The sequence below is a fragment of the Cupressus sempervirens genome, chromosome 4 (assembly GCF_028749045.1).
Source record: "Cupressus sempervirens isolate cs-2001-9-10 chromosome 4, ASM2874904v1, whole genome shotgun sequence".
NCBI lineage: Eukaryota > Viridiplantae > Streptophyta > Pinopsida > Cupressales > Cupressaceae > Cupressus > Cupressus sempervirens.
Window position 1 is genome coordinate 806,502,856 of NC_143121.1, and position 24,194 is coordinate 806,527,049.

Here is a 24,194-nt window from a genome sequence, read left to right on the forward strand (position 1 = left end):
ATTGAAATTATTTCGATAGAAACTAGTTAAAATAGTTTCAATAGAAACTACTTCCTACAGAAAGTCCCAAGCATGTTTTACAAATGATAAATAATTTGTAAAGAAATCTTGGCTTGGGGACTCAATTTGAGGGCACAAATGGAAAAATTAATACTTGCCCATTTGCATGGAACAAGCAATCAGAACAGGCTTTCTAATGATTATAGATTTAATATATTTTGATTTCATTATGTACATGTTTTTTGGCGTGAATCAAACATAGGTTTACTACCCAAAATAAACCTTTGTATTGGATGATAATGGACAAATAGTGAACAAGACAATAAAAACTCTAAAAAATAACCAAAAACTCCAAATTTGAGTCCTCTTTCTATCTAAAAAATCAATTTCAAAATCAAACAAATACAAAATAAGTTGCATGCATCAAAAATAATGTAAGACTTGTGCTTCTACCTTATACAATTGAATTTTTTTTACAATCAACATAGTACAATTAATTAAACTAAGTAGATTTCACTTAACATAGTAATTGATCAATTAACCATTTATGTTTCAATTTATGTTAAACCATTAACCTTTGTGTAGGACACCAATTGTTACTCGAGTTGATCAAGCAGGATGAGGCGGTCGAGGTGGTTGATGAGGTAGGGCTCCTAGAGCTTCCCATTCGTCCAATGTTGAGGTAAAGAAGAAGGTTTAAATCTAAAGGTTGGTTTAACCGGTTGTGAGATAGTTATAAGCACCCAAAGCTTGGGTGTATCTAAATGCTTCTATAGGAAGATAACCCTAATAAGATAATAGAACTATTTGAATATGATGATAAATACAAAATTGAATGGTGAGTTGTATGTAACATATAACAACTCTAGTGATAAGAAGAAAAAAACAACTTATAGATAGAACTATGTGATTTTGGTTATGTTAAGACCTTGTATAGTGTGAGTGAAATAAAGGATTCTAATTACCAAGTATTTTTCTCTTAGACTTTAGTGTTTGAAGAGCTTATAGAATCACACATAACCCTATGGTATAGAGAAAGAATGCAAACTTAAGCCATTTATGGAAAGGGATTGTGAAATACTTGATATTGATAGAGGTATCAATATTAATTACATTCCCTTATGGTATATAATATTCATGCAACCTATTGAGAGATATGGAGTAAGGATATAATTATATGAGGGAACATGTCAAATCAGGTAGATTGATAATGTAATTTTAGTTGTAAAGGATGATCAATTTTGGATCTTAAAGAGTAAATGTTAATATTTTGGTTAAGTGCCCTATACTTTTCTTTTCCAGTAAAGTAAGGATGGGGGATGTTGTGATAGAACCATGAATTACACTACATTGGTATTGTCCATAATTCTCTATGTATTAGTTTTTATATACTTGAGTTGTATCAAAGATAAGACCTCCTGTGATAGTAAGATTCTTTAGAGCACTCATCCTATATCTATCCTCGCATTGGGACACTACTTTGGGATTACTAGTTCAACACAACCATTAGTGTAGCAAACCCTAGCCTTGGACAAGGTTAGGAAGATAGTTGTATTGATGATATGTAGACTGATGACGATGCCATTCATTTGGCTAGTGGACCACCAACTGAGTGCATATGAAGTCATCTATTAATTTACAAGTCCATCCCCTATACTTGGCCTTCTTGTTATTTATTCAAGAATCTAGTGGTCTAGTCCTTTCCTTTATATGCCTTTAAACCTAATTGGTGAATGCATACTTCTATTTCCAAAATACTTAATTACTATATAACTTTTATCTAAGTGAATTTGTTACCTTTATTTTTTATTTTCTATGCTCTTGCACAACATTTGAACACAGTTTCCTCATCTTGGTTGCATCTAATAACTTGAATCATTCATCATCAGATCACATTATCTTTTGCATCACTTCAATTCTTTCTAATTTTTATTTTTCTAGTTAAGAAAACCTTAGGCACCCTAGTTAACATGTAGATTACAAGTAGTGTGCATAAACTTACATTTTATGTTACTTGGGAATGAAGTTTCCCTTAATATAGTTTTACTAGGTGTAATGTTTTTCTTTTTAAATATATTGTTACTTGGGAATGAAGTTTCCTTATTTTCTTTATTTTTACTATTTTAAGAACTTTTGTCTTGGATCCAATTTATGTTTAATTACTATATTAAAATGGTTTTAAATCTAAGTTATAATTAATGATTATTTAAAAATGGGTGTTGGAGGCACGTCAAAATAGGGGCATAAAACAATGTAATATTATAATCTCATGATGATTATCTTAAAATGGGTTGTTGATGCTACCCATTACATATTTTTCTCTATTTTCTAACTTTCAAGGGAGTGGTCATGAGAAGAATAATTAATTAATGGCTCATTCTTTAACTAGATTAAAATTATTTTAATTTTAAAAAAATATTTAGTTAAATACATTAAGAAATTTTATTGATTTGATATGCATTTTTGAAGAAGTTTTGCATGCACATCAAAATGGGAGAAAAAAAAAGTAAAATTATCCCATATCATTTTCTCTTATGACTTGTGTCTTTTTTTATTAAAGCATTATAAATGCAATAAATAGCCTACAAGTGGCATAAATATTTGTAGCTTATGAAAAATAGATTGAAATTGTAGGAATAATCAAGCACGATAAATATTAATATTTGAAAATTTACGATCTTTGTTCAAATCAACTAAAAAAATCTATAATATTAATAATATTTTATATTTCATTATCACTATTTTATCAAACTCTACTATCTATATTAATTTATATTTCTGAATACATTCAATTTTACGAGCTCAAATAATTTATGTAAAGATTTATTTCCCTTTGTGGGTATTGAAAGAGTATCTAATAAAATAAAATAAATTAAGAAGATAAATATAATGAAAAGAACATTTAATTTCCAATTATGTATAACAAATACCATTCATTCTAATCAGGGAAACATGATCCACATAGCTTTATTACACCCATTCTCTGCGCCAATCATCAAATAGATAAAGCGATCATCTTTCCTCAAGTCAATTATTTTTGTTCTGCACAAAAAGCTCGTACGTTGGAAGAAAAAAAATGAAAGGCATTATCATCAGAGAAGAAACAGATAAAATAAGGGAGCAAACATGGCATCTCCATCAACCTCATCAGGTTCCGGACTTCCACATACTCGCTGGCTCTATGTTTTTTCTTTTTATTTCACGTTCTGTGATATTTCTAAATAAATTGTGCGGTAATTAACGGCCATTGAATTCATAGAAAACAAACTTTCATGTTTGCTCTCTACTTGTAGAAATAAAAGCATTCACAGACACTGGGATTGACTCCCTGGTTTTGCCGTCATCACGTTCCAATTTGTAATTTTATGAATTTAAAAGAAACCAAGAAAGTAAGGGAATTCTGGAATTAGCTAGAGAGGATATGATTAGTAGTTGCAAGGATATTGTATTATGCATACTAAGGTTTTTTAAGGCCGTTTGGAATTACAATTTTCATGCTTATAAGTTAATTTAAAACTTGATTACTCTCTCTTAAGTTGGTAAGTTTCACGTGTTGGGCAGATTTCTTCTTGGATGTCAGGACCCAGGAGTAGCTCTTGCACTGGATTTGAATGTTAGGATCAATGAGCACAGAATTTTGTTAGGAATAACTGGACCCACTGGAATCTTAAAACCTAAAAACAGTCATTGACAAATGCTCGATCTATACTATTACAATCATTAATGTCTTGTTGACAGATTCAGTCAGGTCAATTTTGATACTATAATTTGAAACTGGAGCTTTATTATGAAAGCTTGTTCATTAGTCAGCAGCCTTCAGTGGTAATTGTGTAACTTATAGACCAGAAAATCGTAATAGCCTACTAACATTGTTATCTGAGTTATTTTGGATTTGGTGATAGGAGAGCATTTTCGATATCATCTAACCTACTTAGTTGCTACAAGTTACTTAAATCCCAAATGCATAATCTAATTTCATTATGGTGTGTATCTTATAGGGAACTAGTTGAGAATGTGGTGGGAGTTTTTTGCACACCTAGTCATTTATTTGTCATCATATGTATTATTGGGTTGTGTAGTAGCTGACAGATGGCATGTAAAGCTTTCCAAAATCCTTAAGCAAATTCTAGATTTTATATTTTCTAGTTAGTATTCGTGACGAGTTTGGGATGCACCAAGCCAATATTATCGATGAATACGAGGTAGATAGTCCATTCTAGGGCAGCGGTTGTGGAATTCATTTTTTTCCTTTGGTTGCATGGGTACATGTACCCACCCTTGGTATGTGTACCCGATTACCAGGTACACATACTGCAAGTACCGGGTATTCAGGGGAGAGCATCATAGTTAAAGACCTTGATTAAACTGATTTTTGTTTCAATTTTTTTCTACGTATCAGGTTGTTGTTTATCAAGCTTAATTCAATACGTAATCAATTTGAAACTTATGATTCAATACTGATTAATAGTAAACTTTATCACTGTTCAAGTCAGAAGTTTATCATTTGCAATGTGGCATTGTTCTATGATTTATGATCTTCTTGTTCATGATTAAAGTCTGCTTTCTCTGTTATGCATCTACACATTTTTCATATATTATTATTACAAATATATTGCAATCTAAAACTGAAAACAATACATCACATTTGCAAACTTTATCACTGTTCTTTTGAAAAACCATTGTCATTACTCATATTTCAGATTTTCTATAAATATTAAAATTATTTTCAAAAAAAAGTTTGATGTACCCAAGTATCCATGTCCCCTCTTTTGAAAAATAGTCCTACCTATACCTGTACCCGTACCAGCACCCTAAGTACCTAAGTACCCCCGTCCCTGTGCAACCTTGTTTTTCCCTTTTTCATGGAAACATGTCAGTGTGTAGATGTTGGAATCTCTGCCCTTATAGGATTACAACATTATGAGGCAGCATAAATTTAAACTACAAGTCTCCTTTGGCTAAGCAGCCACATGTAGGGGATCTCGTCTGTCGCAGTCACCAAGTGTCAAACCTAGCCCAAATGCGTCTATGGGGGTTTGAACCTTGGTGGATGGCTTTCTCTATCTTGTGTCATCATCCTCACCAATTGTACTCAACCAATTGAGCTACCATCCTTTGGAATTCATTTTTCATTGTTTGTGATTTTGCTTCTCAAAAGTGGTTTCACTTTGGTTATGGCACAGTGGAAGGATTGGCCTCACTGAGTGACTTGCCAATGGGAGCTCATTTTTTACCGTATGGGGTAAATAGTTTAATGCATACATGCAATAGACAAGAACATGTAATGCAACAGTACTCCTTTTATTATTCGCATATATGCCTAAGAGATTACATAGTGCTTACAATGATGATTACAACCATGATCCAAAGTCCATTCCGAACGGTGTACATATAGCATTCCAAAGGGGTGACTCAACCGTTATTCGTCCTTTCGGATGCTAATCTACCTGTTGGCTATTTTATAACTTTACTGACAACATGCTAATCTACTCGTCGGCTATTTTATAACTTTACCAACAACATCATCCCCCCCAAAAAGAAAAGTCATCTCCGGACGACGATTACAAAATATCCACCCATGCCGCTTTCTCTGCTTCCAACTTCTGGGTACACTGAACCAAGTGTTGCAGTACTGCCTTCAACTGGATGATCAACTCCTCCCGAGCTCTCTATGCATCCACCAAGACAGCCTCGCATCTAACACCTACTCTGAGTGCCTCAAAGCGTATCACCCCTCTCGAAAGGCTTGCTCTATTGTTCCCTACTTCTCGGATTTGGTATGGTCTGACCCATTTCACTTTAAACTTCCCCGGTTTGATTTTGTTCTGTCCACTATACTTCAACACCATCTGTCTCAGTAGAAACTTGTTTAGTTTTAGGTGTTTATCATGCCACACTTTGCGCCTATTCTGCATCACCTCCATGGCCCATTGTGCCTGCAATCTTCGCTCATCAAGTTTATTTAAGTTACACGATCTCTCCCTCAGGATTTCCATATCTCCAATCTTGTTCTCGAAGCTTGGTACCATGAATTCCGTCAGCTACCACTCCTTGCCGTCAATAGTTGTATTCTTGATTTTAGAACCTTCACTCCGTATTGTTGAAGTTTTTATTAAGCCCTTCCTCTTTGTTTCTTGTGCAGACCATACGATGTGTTTTCCTTGTTGCCGGCACCTTTCTAGTAAATTCATGGTGTGTTGTAACCTTTTCTTTCCATGCAGTCTATTTATTGTGTACCGTACGATGGAATCTTTCTTTTTTCTAGGTTCGTACTGTATGTTCTTCCCTTCAGCTTCAGCCGTAACTGCCTTTCCTTCTTTCGCTTCTCTATATTCCTTTGGACATTCATTTCCCTCTTCTTTCTCACCTTCATCGACCCTTAACCCGTTGTCGAGGAGATTACATAGTGCTTACAACGATGATTACAACCATGATCCAAAGTCCATTCCGGACGGTGTACATATACCATTCCAAAGGGGTGACTCAACCGTCACGCGTCCTTTCGGATGCTAATCTACCCGTCGGCTATTTTATAACTTTACCGACAACATGCTAATCTACCCGTCGGCTATTTTATAACTTTACTGACAACACTCATCTATTGGAAATATGCCCCTCTTTTTGTCCTCCTTTAGGTAGTTTAAGTTTACTGAGATGGGGGGGAGTTATCGAGGCAGCACCTTTGAAAATCTGTACTATCACCAATTCAAATCCTACAATATTTAGTGAAACTATGATTTTTTATTTTTTTTAAAAAAAATTGTAAAGAAAACTTAACTGTATCAGCAAATGAAAACTGAAAACAACACTTTAGCGCTAAAGTCTCATTTGCTGATACAACTCTTCTTATGATCATTCTCATCAATTACAATTGCTGATATAAACTGTAGGTTACTCTTAACACTCAGATCTGAATTAAAATAATCATGTCGGCACAATTCCACATGCTATAGTCAAGTTTGGAAACTTCAGAGATCCGATTTATTTGCCCACTGCACTGGAAATGATTACATGTGTATTTTTCTTTTGGTCACAGAAGATTGTACCAAATGTCAATTTGGAAATGCCACAAAACCCTCATATACCTGTTATGAACTGTTGTAGGTTGTGGCAGGGATTTGGGACCTGTGGCAGCTGATAAAATGGCGTAAAACATTGTTTTGTGGCGGCATATAATGTTGGTACAGCACCCCCAAGTCTGATTGAAACCTCCTTGATGATGGTAAACAATATGTAAAGATGACAGATGGGTGCAATGGTGTCTAAAGGCTGTATGGCTGATACAATTCAACCCACAAGTATTGGTTTTCAACTGTTCTGGAATAATGTTTGCAAACAATGAACGTTGTGGGTTCAAATCCTTCATAAATAATTTCTATATTTTTGTGAAACTGGAGTACCTCCAAAAAAGTTGCCAAAACTCTCCAACAACATTAACTAGCTGTTGGTATGACTAACTCCTCAGATCCAGCCCTTCAGAATGCCCAAATTTTGCCAAGAACCTGAAACTCAACATATAGACCCTCAAATATGTATCGGTGATGGAAAGATGATTTTTCCTTGCCAAAAACTCTGTACTACTATTGTGGCATTGTGGTAGGTTGAAAATGTCTTCAGATCCTCAACAAATCAGTACAATAGTGATCCTTGGATGGCTTGAATGATCTGTTAATGGAGATAAGTTTCTCCTTGATATACCTTTTTGAATTGGGCCCTTGGGTCCTAAATTTCTCTCCAAGTTTATAAAAAATACCTTTATTTTAATACCAGTATTTAAAATCACCTTTTATTTTAATTATAATAATATTATTAAGTTGCTTTTAGAATTGGAAATTGTTGGGCCCAACTTAAATAATAGTATTAATTATCTTAATTTGATAGTGGTGACATGACACAATCAGAGTTGCCAATTCTACTCTGAAAAGAGAAAAAAGAAAAAAAGCCATGGTATTTCAAGCTTGAGGCTTTTGTGCACTTTTATCAGATATGCATTATTCAGAATAGTTATTCTTATTGGATTGGACTACTTCTGCTAATTTGACCAATTTTTTTTTTTCTTTGATTGGATTACAATTATTTTTTCAGTTTATTTGCTATTGGATTGGAAATTAGTAAATTACTATTTCTGGTAGATCTATTTTCCTTAAGCATATTAATAATAATTATAACAAATGGAATTCGAGTAGCGAGTTGTGCAGAGAAATTAAAAACTATAGCCCAGCAAGGACATTGCCGATTCTGTGTTTTTGGAATATTTCTTGAGTTCTTTCTTTATGCATCAAGAATGGTAGTGGATTAGAGACAACACACAGTTTTGGTCCATATCAATCCACAATATCCTAAATAACTTTTGTGGTTGCATTTTTGGAACATTCCAACCCCTGATACAAACAATATCTTCTAATTTTTTTGAGGGACATGTTTGCAAAAATGGGTTCATGCTTGGAGTACCTTACAGTTATATGCCATTCGTGCAAGATTCGAAGGACCACACTTTCCAAAATATCTCGCTTGCCCATTATAATTTATACTAGACTTTAGATCATTGTAGTATTTGCACCTCATGCTTGATTTTGGAAAGGACAATTCATCTATCCATTTTGTGTTTTGTATGATGTGATTTTAAAATACAATATTTTTGTATCAAAGTGTGCACTAATATCTTATAGAAGTTTAGTATTCACTATTCTTGCATTATTGTCCTATTGGATCTATTTGTTATTTGTGTGAAACAATGCTCCTTATCAAATCCAGTTGCAACCCTTTATCCATTTGGTCATTTATTGTAGTTCTTGTCAATTTAAAATTTGAAAAACAAATGTCAAAATTAGAAACAAATGGGATGAGTTGCTTTTTCTTTTTGATAGAAGGTGATCAAATATGTCGATACAAGTGTAGGATAGTTTTTAACAAAATGCCATAAGCCTTTTCATAGCTGGATAGAGGGCAGGAAAAACAAGTCCAAAGTACTGAAATTACTAATCCAGACTAAACCAAAGCTAATAGTGACCCCTGTAATGTCCCCATTATAAAATAATTAATTTAATCTCTGTAACGGGCCGATTGATTTATTTTTATCTCAAACCCATTTTATTTTGTTTGTTTTCGTAGTTTGTCTCGCCGTCGGCTAACTTTGTACACCCTCGGAAAGTTTTTCCCGATGGGTATTTAAGCACGGCTCATAGTACTCTGTAGGCATGCTTTGGATTATATCTCTCTGTACTATGGATTCCTGTTGGAGTTTGGCGTTGTTCGCCATTTCGGAAGTGAAAGACCTTCCCTATCTGGCTTGCATGGTTTCGGTGGGATTCAACCCTCACCCTATTCTGTCAGTGTTTCAACTAGTCTTTATCCAACAAATTGGAGTGCTCATATTATTTGCAAATTCTTATTTATCTGATGAATATTCATCCCTACTTGTTCAGTGTTTGCAATTTTCAGTGTTGTACCATTAACGTTTTGTGTTTTGTATGCATCTGGGTGTTTGCATTGTGTTTCCCTTGTAAGACATTCTTTCTCCCTCTATTTTGTACTGTACAGCCAGTACGGCTACTATTGCATTACCCCCTTCATCGTCCATCTCTCATCCTGTGTTTATATGCAAAACTGTAATTCCCTACTACATATGATCTGTACGGCCCACACACCTCTGCTCCCAACCTCCGTACGGCCCTTTCACCCCTTCAGCAGCCACCATTCGGTCTTCCTTTACATCATACATCAAGTTGGACACATATTGGTCACCGTACGGGCACTCTATTAACACCGTACGACCTTTATAGATACCGTACGACTGTCAAAGCAATGTACGGCCATTCCATATACCTCCCGTACTGCATCTTACCGTATAGCTTCCTACTCTTACTGTACGCCAACTGGCCTCCATAACTCACTGTACGAACATTCATATCAGACCGTATGGTCTTCTTCCTGCCTCCATAACACACTATTTGGCGTCTGGATTTAATTTTCCTTGCTCCTACAGGCCGTACGGCCTCATTTTAGGTACTAATACATTGATAGAAAACTCATCGCTAGTGTGGAACACTACAGTGGTATCAGAGCCCTTTGATCTTGCCAGCCTGTGGATAGTGAATGAGAGTTTATAGCTGGAAGAGAAGGACACATTCTGTTGATTGAATGGCTGACGAACGGGAACCAGCAGGCGCCGAACTTGTGGCACTTCTGAGGGAACTTGCCCGGAATCAGGCACAGATCACGGATATGCAGTGACTCATGGAGGAAACCTTCAAGAAGTTGGCGGAGAACAAAATATTTGGAGAACAAAATGGGCATAGGGCGGATTGAGTATCGAGTAAGCCACACCCTTAGCTAGCACGCTCTCAACCTTCCATGCCGACTTTCCCACCACGGACGGAAGCACATCATGGAGAGAGACTACCAACTTTTGAAGAGATAAGAGAGGACTGGAGGAATGCAAACCTTGAAGAGGACATTTCCTACAAAGATTACACAGACCTAAGGATGAGATACTCGAGAGGCAAAAACAGAGGAGGATACTTTAACGATGATCTCAGAAGAAAATTGAGTAAGGTGAATCTGTCTCCATTTGACAGACCGGGTTCCATTTCAGTACAGGCGTGGGTGATGAAAGCCGATACCTGCTTCTAGCTGAATCCGATGCCTGAAGAAGAAGCTATCAAATTTTCCGCATTGCACTTGGAAGGAGTTGCGCACGAATGGTGGCACCACGGCACCATCACATTAGGGCATGATCAAATAAAGACCTATGTGGAATTTACGAAGAGATTAATAGAATGATTCGATGGGAAAGATCTCAAGCTCAATTTCAAAGATTTGGCACAACTAAGGCAAATTGGATCTGTAGATCAGTTCATTTCGGAATTTCAAAGACTTTCTGTGTTGGTCACAGACATCTCCGAAAGAAAGCGGGTTGTGCTCTTAATGGACGGACTGGCAGAACCACTAAAGGGTTGGGTGAAGGGATTCAATCCTTCTACCCTGTCGAAAGCAATCAGTAAGGCACGAAGTATGGCATCATCATTGGCATCGACCTCATCCTCTCGAAGTCACTCACATCCGAAACCACCGACGTTTTCGAGAGACAAACCTCCGCCCAAGAAGCCGTAATTGGATGAAGCTACCCGACAGGAACTTCGAAGGAAGAAATTGTGTTTCAATTGCAAGGGCCCTTGGGAGCCTGGCCACCGATGCCTCGGGAAGGGAAAGATCCATTACATCAAGGTGGTGTCCGATGATGAGGACGAACATGAACAGGAAGAAATGCCGGTTGAAGATGACCAACCTAACACTGACACCAACACAGCCAATTTAAATCGTACAGAGAGGATTGCTGCCTTGGTACAACTCGGGGGATCCATTGCATTGGCTGGTAGTCTGAGGCGCACAGTTTTCCGTGTGTGGGGTACCCTTCAAGAACAAAGGGTTACGGTGATGTTGGATAGTGGAGCTACTTTGAATTTTATAAACTCATCCTTGGTAAAGCGAAGAAATCCATATGGAGGCACACGCGGGCTTTCAGGTCAAGGTAGCCGGAGGGACTTTCCTGCCTTGCATGCACCTTGTCCCTCAGCTAAGCATCACAATGGCGAATCACATAGCGATGGAGGACTTCTTCATAGTGGACCTCACTAACATGGAAGTCATTCTAGGCATACAGTGGATGGAGACACTTGATGAGTACACTTAGAGTTTCAAGCAGATGGATTTCACTTTTGTGGTTGATGGAAAGAAGGTTGTCCTCTGAGGGATGGAAAATGAAGGTCCGAAGGAAGTTTCCGCGCATCGGATGGAGGCAATTTTGCGGCATGATGACGTCGAGTGGGCTGTGCATTATTTTATCTCGGCAGAACCTATGAAGGGGCACCGACAGGATGATGAACTTCAGGATATTTTAAGTAGGCATGAAAAGGTTTTCATGGAAATTCCTCCTGGCATACCACTTCATCGGGGGTTTGAACACACAATAAAGTTGGAATCAGGGGCAAAACCAGTCATAACCACACTGTACCGCCACCCCAAGAAGTTCAAGGATGAGATCGAACGAACGATCCGGGAGTTTCTTGAGAAGGGATGGATCTGTCCCAGCTCTAGCCCGTTCGCGTCATCCGTGGTGTTGGTAAAAAAGAAGGACGAAATGATGCGCATGTGTGTGGACTATTGCACGCTGAACAAAAGGACAATAAAGAACAAGTACCCCATCCCGAGGATATATGAGCTGTTGGATGAACTACATGGCGCGGTCTATTTTTCAAAAATAGACCTTCGTTTCGGATACCATCAAATCCGAATGAGGGAAGAGGATGTGGAGAAAACGGCTTTTCGCTGCCACTAAGGACACTATGAGTTCCTGGTCATGCTGTTTGGTTTAACCAATGCACCTGCTACATTCCAATCGTGCATGAACCACATCTTCAACAAACAGTTGTGTAAGTATCTATTGGTATTCTTTGATGATCTTCTTATTTATAGTAGGACATGGGAGGAGCACCTGAAGCATCTAAACGAAGTTCTAAGTATCATGGAGGATCAGTCCCTTTTCGCCAAACAGTCCAAATGTGAGTTTGGTATGATAGAGATATTATACTTGGGGCATGTCGTTAGTCAATACGGGGTTCAAGTGCATCAGGAAAAGATTCAGGTTATCATTGATTGGCCTCCCCCAAAATCACTCACGGATCTGCGAGGGTTCTTCAGGTTATGCAGGTACTACAGGAGATTTGTCAAAAGTTTTTCTCAACTTAGCGCACCTTTAATGAATCTGATGAAGAAAGGGGCTTTCCAGTGGAGCGAAGAAGCACAACTCACATTTGATAAGCTAAAAGAGGCCATGAGCACTTGCTCGGTTCTTGCACTACTTGACTTCACCCAACCGTTCATTTTGGAATGCGACGCGTCCGAGGAAGGCATTGGAGCGGTTTTGATGTAGGACAAACATCCCATTGCCTATGAGAGCAAGAAGCTTACACTGGCAGAACGCCTGTATTCTATTTATGACAAAGAAATGTTGGCCATCGTACATGCACTAACCAAGTTCCGACAATATCTGGTTGGTGCTAAGTTTGTTGTCCATACGGATCACAATAGCTTGAGATACTTCCTGGAACAACAGGACTTGAACGAACGGAAACAAAAATGGGTAAGCAAGGTTCAGTCTTTTGATTTCGACATTGAATATGTAAAAGGGAAGAACAATGTTGTTGCAGATGCCTTGTCCCGAAAACCCACCATTTGCTCACTAGAACAGATCTCAGTCGACTAGAAGGCACAACTGTTGGTAGAATATTCCAAGAATACATTTGCCTATGAGATAATGGATGGTCACATCCACGATGATTGGTACAGGGTGGTGGATGATATCATCTATTATAAAGATCGGATCTACCTAGTGCCAGGATCCAAACTAAAGTAGAAGATCTTGAAGGAAGTGCACAACTCCCCTCTGGATGGACATCCTAGCTTCCTTAAGACTTACAGAAGTATACGGGAGAGATTTTCATGGAAGGGACTGAAAGGAGACATGTTGCAGCATGTGAGAGAATGCACTGTTTGCCAACAGAACAAATCCGAACACACTCTTCGTACTGGACTGTTATAGCCTTTGCCGATTCCTGAACATAAGTGGGAAAGTATAACAATGGAATTCATAACAGGTCTTCCCAGGGTGAATGGAAAGGGCTGCATCTTCGTAGTGGTTGATAGACTGACAAAGTATGCTCACTTCTTCGCTATTCCCTTAGACCTTCAGGCTGCACAAGTTGCCAAACTGTTTTTCAGAGAAGTCTTTCGCCTGCATGGTTTACCTCGAAACATCATCAACGATCGGGAGGATTCATCAGTATCTTTTGGACAGAACTGTTTTGGATGGCAGGGATAGAATTATCATCGAGCACGAGTTACCACCCGCAGATAGATGGCCAAACTGAAATTGTGAACAAATGGCTCGAAGGCTACCTACGAAACTATGTCTCAGCACAACAACGCGTGTGGGTAAAATGGATCCATCTCGGGGAGTATTGCTACAATACCACGTACCACATGTCGATCAGGATGGCGCCATTCAAAGCTCTGTACGGGCATGAACCACCCTCCTTCATCGACACAATTTTGGGCGACAGTCGTGCTCCAAGAGTGAAGGATTGGCTTAGGAGGGACAGGACATTTTGAGGAGCTTGAAAGAAAACCTACAGCAGGCACAAAATTGACAGAAGGTGTATGCCGACAGACACCGGATAGAGGGGAGTTTTGAAGTGGGGGATCTAGTCTATCTTCGACTTCAGCCATACCGACACTCTTCATTAAAGGGAACAGGAAAGGAGAAATTGAAGCTACGTTTTTATGGTCTCTATCGCGTGATCTGTCGCATTGGTGAGGTAGTGTACGAACTGGACCTTCCGAAGGGTAGCTACATTTACAATGTCTTCCATGTTTCCTATCTAAAGAAGGCTATCGGGCAAAACGTCACAGTCACTACCGACTTTCCACCACTCAGTGAGGAAGGGAAGCTCATTCTGGAAACTGCAGAGATTTTCAAAGTGCGTGAAAAGGTCCTGCAGAACCGCACCGTGGAGAGTACTTGGTATGTTGGTGACACCTACCATTGGACTACGCAACGCAGGAAGGCGAGTACATCCTCCAGCACCTAGCATTGCACTTGCTTGAGGACAAGCAAATTTTGGGACGGGAGGACTGTAATGTCCCCATTATAAAATAATAAATTTAATCTTTGTAACGGGCTGATTGATTTATTTTATCTCGGACCCATTTTATTTTGTTTGTTTTCATAGTTTGTGTCGCCGTCAGCTAACTTTGTACACCCTCGAAAAGTTTTTCCCGACGGGTATTTAAGCACGGCTCATAGTAGTTTGTAGGCATGCTTTGGATTATATCTCTCTGTACTGTGGATTCCTGTTGGAGTTCGACATTGTTCACCATTTCGAAAGTGAAAGACCTTCCCTATCTGGCTTGCACAGTTTCGGTGGGATTCAACCCTCACCCTATTCCGTCGGTGTTTCAACTAGTCTGTATCCGGCAAATTGGAGTGCTCATATTATTTGCAAATTCTTATCTATCTGGTGAATATTCATCCCTACTTGTTCAGTGTTCGCAATTTTCAATGTTGTGCCATTAACGTTCTGTGTTTTGTATGCATCTAGGTGTTTCCATTGTGTTTCTCCTGTACAACATTCTTTCTCCCTCTATTTTGTACCATACGGCTAGTACAGCTACTGTTGCATTACCCCCTTCATCGTCCATCTCTCATCCTGTGTTTATATGCAAAACTGTAATTCCCTACTACATATGATCTATATGGCCCACACACCTCTGCTCCCAACCTTCGTACGGCCCTTTCACCCCTTCAGCAACCACCGTCCGATCTTCCTTTACATCATACGTCAAGTTGGACACATATTGGACACCGTACGGGCACCCTATTAACACCGTCCAACCTTTATAGATACTGTACGACTGTTAAAGCAATGTACAACCATTCCATATACCTCTCGTACGACATCTTACCGTACGGCTTCCTGCTCTTACTGTACGCCAACTGGCCTTCATAACTCACCATACGGACATTCATATCAGACCATATGGTCTTCTTCCTGGCTCCGTAACACACTATCTGGCATTTGGATTGAAATTGCCTTGCTCCTACAGGTCGTACAGCCTCATTTCAGGTACTGATACATTGATAGAAAACTCATCGCTGGTGCGGAACACTACAACCTCGAATATGGAACAAATTAAGATTAGCAAGATAAGTAACGATACATCCAAGAAAGGACATGGTAGTTTAGTAGGATAAACTAGATAGTTCGGACTTTGTACACAGGATAAAAGAAAAAATATTTCCGATAATTTTTTATTCAGAAATCACCTGTGGTGTGATGAGCGAAACCAATTTGGAGGAGAGTTTAAAAGGAGACTTGAGTGGGTTGAATGAGAACACATTGCCTGCCAATAGTCTAGTTCCAAAGCTTAAATGACTTTGTTAAAATGGAAGATCATGGATTGCATGACCATTGACAATTCATGTATATTCAGATGATCATCACAAAACACAATATATAATATTATATGCTCCAAGACTTCTCAAGGACCAATGTTGTTGTCACTTAATGACTATTAACAAGAATAAATATTTCTTTTATGAGTTTTAGGAATGCATCAGTTACACAAGAGCACTAAGCACAATACAATACTACTCAGATGTCCGTAGTTTCCAGTTATTATATTACTTTCACAAAGACAGAGTCTGATATATGTCTAGGACCTAACCCCAGCTATATGTAAAAGTATATTGTAATTGTGGAATCTAAAGGATGAAATCATATTATAAGTCTGAAAATTTACAATTTACATGGTTTCTCTTCGTGATTATGTTACAGTCAACAATTGCTCTTTCTAACAGCATCAATGGCAAGTCTTCACCAATTGCTCCATTCAATTTTGGTGAAGGGGTCCCAAATTACTCAAATTTATAATTTATCAGTCCAGTGCATGTTAAGTTGCTATCAATTTAATTATGAGGTATTTAATGTTTTACGGTTTACCACAATAAACTATATGTTTGGGAACTGGGGCATTTTTAGCTAACTGACATTCACCAATACTGTTAAATTCAACATTCATGAGGACTAATTTTGTCAACACCATGTCATGCTAGCTGTAGGGACATAATTGCCTTGAAAATCACAACATATGTTTGGATCCTGGTTTGAATCACCCAGCATTTATATCAACTATTTTACAATAATATGGGATTCACCAAATTTTTACTCCAGCATGCCACCATTTGTCAAAATTTTGCCAAATTTGATTTTATATAAATACAACTAAAACTTGATTATGTCTTTTACATATTTTGTTCCACTCTCACTGCTGAGTGACTCCATTCTGGAATCTTTAAATCTGTTTTTAGAATGTCATTCTGGACTCCTTATTCTGTTCTCTTTTATGCCCAGTGCTTGCTTAGTGCTTGGTATCCTATTTGTAGTGAGCCCATAGATGACTACAGGTCTCAAAAAGTCAGCAAAATGAAAATGAAATTTTTTTTATTGTTTATAATATAATATTCTTGTTTATTTATCTATTTGGTTTCATTTTTGCATGTGATATTGACTAGTGGGACACATATGCCCCAAAGATATGTATTCTAGGACACAACACTCTATGCTGTAATGAGAGCCAACGGAATAATGAGCAGCAGCCACAGTCAATTGAAATAAAGAGAGAAAATAAAAACATAGAGTTTAGTCCATGAATTGCCCAAATGAAAAGTCTGATTCAAATAGAAGAATGTAATATTGCATGCAAGCTTTGCTATAAATGATTCTTTGTTAAGTTATCTAAGAGTTGATGAAGTTATTGCTAAGTTAACAATGAAACAATTCACGAAATGATATGGGGGTAAAACTCTAATCTTGTTCTATCATGTGAGTGGATGGTAATGATACAACACTGCATGCCAAATTATTAGTATCAAAGGAATGTTTAATCATAAAGATTGCACAATCATGCTGTGAAAACTTTGTCAATAAGACCTCAAAAAAATTGCAATAAACATGTCTGTATCCTAGTGGGCTAAAAGGAAAACACATTATTGTAAAATTTCAAGTACAAAACTTCAAAGAATGTATCTTCCACTTAAAAAATCTCAGCAAATCAATTGATAAAAGGATAACCATTTTCCATAGCAACATGAGTCAAATGGGCATGAATCATGCATAGATTCAAGGTATAAAATGAAGCCACACTCGAAAGCTTTGCTATTAAACCAAACCATCATCCACTTAAAAAATCTCAGCAAATCAATTGATAAAAGGATAACCATTTTCCATAGCAACATGAGTCAAATGGGCATGAATCATGCATAGATTCAAGGTATAAAATCAAGCCACACCTATTAAACCAAACCATCATCCACTTAAAAAATCTCAGCAAATCAATTGATAAAAGGATAACCATTTTCCATAGCAACATGAGTCAAATGGGCATGAATCATGCATAGGTTCAAGGTATAAAATCAAGCCACACCTATTAAACCAAACCATCATCCACTTAAAAAATCTCAGCAAATCAATTGATAAAAGGATAACCATTTTCCATAGCAACATGAGTCAAATGGGCATGAATCATGCATAGATTCAAGGTATAAAATCAAGCCACACTTGAAAGCTTTGCTATTAAACCAAACCATCAAATTTGGCAAAGTACTTACTCATATAAAGTAGATGTAAAAGATGGATACAACACATTTTTCAATGGATATGCATAGTATCGAAATAAGCATGACATCAAAATAAGAGTACAAAATCACAATGACCAAGATTTTGGTGTCATAAAGATTCAACATCTCGGTGCAATTTGGTTTAGAATGGTTAAACTTAAAGCACACACAATATGGATTCATGTTACCAAAATGAACATAAGAAATCATAACCAATGCTAAGCATACCAAATAATTGCAATGGAAACAATATTCTTTATTGATTACCAATAACAAAAAGTTCATCATTCATGTTCCAATGTTCTTAAATAGTGCTCACTTGGTTAGGGAGACCAGCCGACACATCCCCTCGCTACCTAACTACCCAAACCCAATACTAATTATCTTTAATTATATTATTGTTTTATTACACCCTATATTATCTGCACCGTCGCTTCCCCCCCCCCCCCCCCCCCCCGCTCCCCAAAAAAAAAAAAAAAGTAATCTAAACCAAAAGAAACTAGACTTCAAGATGTAGAGTGGGAGGACATCCCTGGACCGGATGCACGTTGGCGTAGAAGTCTTAGATTGCATTCCACCGCCATTTTCTTAGCTTGAACTCCTTGTAGCAGTTGTAAGGCTTCTTGTAGCAGTTGTAAGGCTTCCATCCCACCCTTTTCTGTTGATGGTAATTTCTTTGCTTGGGCTATTTTCTCCACTTCCCACTATTCTTCCATGGTTCTTGTCAACTCCTTGTCTTGCTGAAGTTCTAGGAATGTCCCCTAAACATCTCCTCCATCTGAGCAAGTAACTGCACGAGGGGTGGTTGCTCTATCACTGTAGCTATGGTATGTCCAGCCTTCCATATTTCAGCTACCTCTTCATACCCTACTCCACTCTGCATAAGTAAGCTCCAATTTGTATGACAGTCTTTTTTCATAAATGCCACAAGTGACTTTGCTGCTCTGACAATGGCATCCATATTCTGCCCCTTAGCCCGTTTTATGATCTCCTTAGCGGTTCACTCCATCACCTGTAAGTCCTTGAGAAGTTGTTCAACCTTTTCCTTCCCTGAGAGTGCCTTTTCCTCTGTCCCTACTAGTCTCAAGGGCTCACTCTGTGCTTCCATCTTGTCTTTGTTTTTCATCTCCAACTGGGTTACATATAAACATCAGTTTAATTTTTTAATGCAGCCAAGGGTTTTTGTAGTGCAACCTTGAGAGAATGACAATGTTATATAGACAAAGATGACCTACATGGAACATTACCTCTTCACTTCTCATAATGAAAATGTTAAAAAGGAAACTATAGCATTGTCATATTCATCAAGCAAAGCAATCATATGATATAGAGCCTAGATTAGCATTAAATTCAAACCATTTAGCCAAGAATATGGATTTTTTTTCTCAAGAACAAATTTATAAGGCTATCACTGTAGAAAAAGATAAGACCATCAAATGTTGTTTGGACCAAATAACCAACCAATCTTTACAATAACAATTTAGTTGTGCAGAAAATCAAGATAACAAGTAACACAAAATTAAACTATGATAAAATAGACATAAAAATGAAGTAATATAGCAAGCTAAATATAATCTCAAAATAAAAACCATGCCCCTGTTATAACAGTAAAATACTCTCTTTGGATGGACACCTCACCAAAATAAAATAAATTTAGTATTTTATATCTTAATTTAAATTGAAAGATCCTTGAGGTGTGCACATTGAAAATTTTATTTGACATTTGATGTAGGTAAGTAGACACAAAATTATACCATGTGCAAAAACAAATTGACAATATTGACAGAAGTCTTAGCATTTGAATATGATCAAATGTAAACCATGACAAAGAAAACACAAAAAATGAAGTATGAATAGTGAGGAAATTTATAACCTCACAATATTGACTGTTCACTTTTTAGAACATTAAAATACTCTCTCTTTGGATGGAATGCCAACCAAAATAAGATAGATTTAACATTTTTTATCTTGTTAATTTAAATTGGAATATCCTTCTAAGGTGCACATTGAACATTTATTTAACAATGTATTCATCTATCTGTATCTGTTGGTTCAACTTTGTGTAAATACTATTTATATGGTGTGAACTTATAGAATGCATTTGCAACAGTGTTACAAAAGAACATTACTTACCTTTGACTCAAATGCACCACTTTCCAACTCCTTACAAATTTTCAACTAGTCGTGTCTTCTATGCACGTCCTTACAGAGTCAAACTTTATCACAATGGGTAGGGCTCAAACAAATGAAGGGTCTCAAAGAGATAAACTAGAGAAGAGGCCTATGTTTGGGGTGTTATCGCAAAAGGGTTTTTTGATCCCTTTTAGATTTCTCAAAATGCCCTCTGCAGTTGCTCAGACTGTGGTTTGGAATCCTAGTTTAAATATCCAAGACTGGGATACAAATGCGTAGAGGTCTTACAAACTAGGCCAGTACCAAAATAATAAACCAGTCTTGAGAGAGATGTGTATATCTCAATGAAAAACAGTACAAAACAATCCTAAGACGTAGGAATGTTTGACAAGCCAAGTATGCAAGAAGGGGGAAACTGGCAGATATACTTCCAAGAACTATGTTGAAAGCTTTAGAAATGGTTAAGCAACACAAGCAAAGACAAATTAAAGGAGAGGAAAGTAAGAATATAGAGTCCCACTCCACACTGGTTTCAAAAAATCCTTCAGGGGGATCTCATGTAGCAGACAAGATAAAAGTTGGAGAAAACTGAACCACAAAGACACACAACCTCTTTTCAACACCTTTAACATGGTGTCCGGATCTGTTTGTTAATGAACTAATGTTCATGAAAGAGAGGCTTCAAGCGTTAGAAACAAGGAGTCATGTGGAGGATAGTAGATAAAGGCAGTCATCGAATGCAATCTAAAGCTAACATGTGAAAACAAGTCACTCAGAGAACAGGTTCAAAAACTGCAGTTCAATATGGAAAAGGGGATTACAGGCAATGGAGGAAATAAAAACGAGGATGCAAAGTAAATGAGGGCGAAAGATATGACCCGCAAATTAAATAAATACAATTTGCAATGGAAAACATGAGTTCAAAGAAAACTAGCTTAGGGAACAAATAGAAGAAGTCAAACCATGGACCCAAGTAGTGAAAGGACCATCAAATACACCAAGTGATTTCATAGAAAAGTGCAAATAAGGAGGCAGATTTGAGAGGAGAAAGACATAAACGATAAGGGAGAAAATGCCATCATTAAAGGGTTAAAAGACTATGGAGAAAAGGAGAACATAGAAGATTTGGTAAGAGATTTCCTTAAGGACCATTTAGAGTGGCATGGAATAATCCAACAAGCACAAAGGATTGGTAAATGAATGAAAGATAACATGAGCAAACATGTAAGGGTCATTTTGAAGAACATAGAAGAAAGGAACATGATACCGAGGAATAAGTGGCTCCTCGAAGGCACACCATATACGTTGATGAAGATCTTACCACTTTTCAGCAAGAAGAAAGAAGGAAAGAATGGGAAAAGGTAAAGGAAGCAAGGGAGGATGGAAAGTGGGCATGGTTAAAAAACATTAAGGCCCAAATTATTGAAAGAACATAACATAAGAAATAGAAACTCGAGCCCCCCAAGGAACATCTAGATATAGTTAGTTGGAATTGTAGAGGTTACCCATGGAGAAGAGGACCTGGTTTAGGGCCCATAGCTAAAAGTAAAGACATTATCTTGCTCATGGAGACACATGAACATGATGGATGTAAAGTGCTAGAGTTCGAGGGTTGCGAAAAATTCCAGTTTGGAATGAAAGAATCGATAGTGGCAAAGGACATGGTGGAATCACTATTTTGATTAAAGAGACTTGGGGTAGATGTATTAGAGAAATAAGACCCACACAAACAATACATATGGCTGAAAATCATAGAAAATCAGACTGAGATAAGAGTGATAGCTTGCCACTTTGCACCGAAGGGATAAAAAACATACAAGAAGAAGAACCTAGGTCGAGACAATCCTTACACATCGTTAAAAAAGGATATCTCTAATTTTAATACTCTAGGGAAGTCCTAATAATTGAGGATGTTAATGCTAGGAGAGAAAAAAATCAATTTGTCAATTTGAAAAGAAGCTATAAGGAAAGGAGTGACCCATTATGGTTAGAAGAAGAGAATGAATAGTTTTGGAAGAATATCAGTGGATAGGAAAGACAATGTCAACCATTATGGGGCAGAATTACTAGGCTCATGCAACTTATATAATATGGTACTATGTAATGGTATGAAAGTGTGACCAAATTATGGATGGATTACATGAAAAACATATAATGAGCAAAATGTTGTTGACTATGTTATATGCTCTCATGATCACATTAAAAGAGTTAAAGAGATAGAGATAAGAGAGTGCCCTATAGAGCTAAGGTTAGACCACAATCCAATTTTTTTACACTATCCTTTTACTGGAAGGGGAAGCAAGGAGAAGAAACCCACCTTAAGAAAAAGAAAAGATCCTTATATGGTAATATTATAATGAACCATGAAAATCAGAAAATACTTAGCGATGCTCTTAGAAGGCTGATTTGGAGCCCTAAAAGAGAAGTTGCATACATAGATCAGTGAAGTGTACAAAAAGTTACCATAGTTCCTCTAATTCACAAGGCATTAGAGAAGTTTAAAAGAACCAAACCCAAAAAAGAGGCAAAAAATACTTTCCCAACAAACCCTTGGTTTGATGAAGACTACAAGTTGGCTAAGAGAAAGTTGAGAAAGAGAATGAGTAAAGAGAACAAAAAAGAGTACGAACAGTTGTTAAGAGGTAAAAAAGAATCTTATGTGAGAATGAGAAGGATGGAGCTGATCACCCTAGGTAAACAAAATCCCAAGAAGTTCTGGAAAGAGTTGCAACAAAAGAGAAAGCAGATAGAAAACATTACAGGGCCCCAATGGCTTGAATACGTAAGGATGTTATATGAGAGCAAAAAGGATAAACATAAATCTTTGATAATCAAGACTACAAATGAACTTTTTATTATTGAAGACATCTTCCAAGGCATAAAGAGATTGGTGGTAGAAAAGGCCCAAGACATTGATGTATATCTAAAATGGGGCAGGCATATCTCGGTACCTCATATTTATCTCATCTTTGATGAATTCAATAACGAGGGCTTTCTTGAGAATTAGACAACTAGCATAGTGATCCCTCTCCACAAAAGGACTCATAAATAATCCATCAAATTATTACACTATTATGATTAACTCTTGTTAGCATGAATGTCAATGATATTCCTATGGAGGAGTATACTAGCCTTGTTGGAGCATTGGAGAGATTGATAGCATGACTGTGTGTTGCATTCATGACTGTGTTTGTCATTAATGTCAACAGACTGAGAAGATTAGTAGAGTAACAGACAGTGTTTGAGATCGTATGGATCAAGGATTGAAGATGAGGTCAAGCACAGTTGAGGATATGTTCCATAGAGTGTCTTGATGACGTGGCTAAGAGCACATGTAGAAAGTCGAAGACTAGTAATAGTTATTTGAGATTTACAGAAGACAGTTTACAGACAGAATTCCTGAGAAGTGCTTTTTGGTGATTGGATTATATCTCCCAATAAGGGGATAGAATTTGGGTGAGCAAATTTAGACAGAGGTAGAAGACATCGTGATGATGATGTTAGCGAGTGTGCGAAGTCCAAATTCACACGTGCGAAATATGTGTAAGGACTATGAGCTGTGAGTTATATGTAATTATGAAAAGATGTAATGTAGCATGTTATCTTAATAAGGTCCTATTGTAATTTTAATTGGGAAAGCCTCAAGGCCAACTCAATGAATTATTTTGATGATTTGGTATAAAGGAAAGTTATTTTCCTTGTGATGAAGTGAGAAAGTTGATCAAGTGTGTATGTGATAAGTGAAGAAGATTTGTAAATGTGTGTAAGCGATCAAAAGGACTATTGTGATGTGAGTTTGCAGATCTAGTATTGAGATCTAAGAAGT

At 37.3% G+C, this 24,194-nt stretch overlaps 1 protein-coding gene across 4 annotated transcripts in view; it reads left to right on the forward strand.

The window, feature by feature from the left end:
• The first annotated feature begins 2,995 nt into the window (after positions 1-2,995).
• Positions 2,996-24,194, forward strand: part of LOC149563846 (ankyrin repeat domain-containing protein 2B-like) — a 69,867-nt gene continuing 48,668 nt past the window's right edge. Inside the window, exons 1-2 of one of the 4 annotated variants that reach the window (XM_089826972.1) lie at positions 3,034-3,151; positions 7,105-7,298. In XM_089826972.1, coding sequence (XP_089683098.1) covers positions 7,247-7,298 — 52 coding nt within the window. In that variant the 5' untranslated portion in view covers positions 3,034-3,151; positions 7,105-7,246. Of the gene's footprint in view, positions 3,152-7,104; positions 7,299-24,194 lie in introns of those variants that run through there. The other 3 variants (XM_089826973.1, XM_089826975.1, XM_089826974.1) reach the window with 3 other exon arrangements.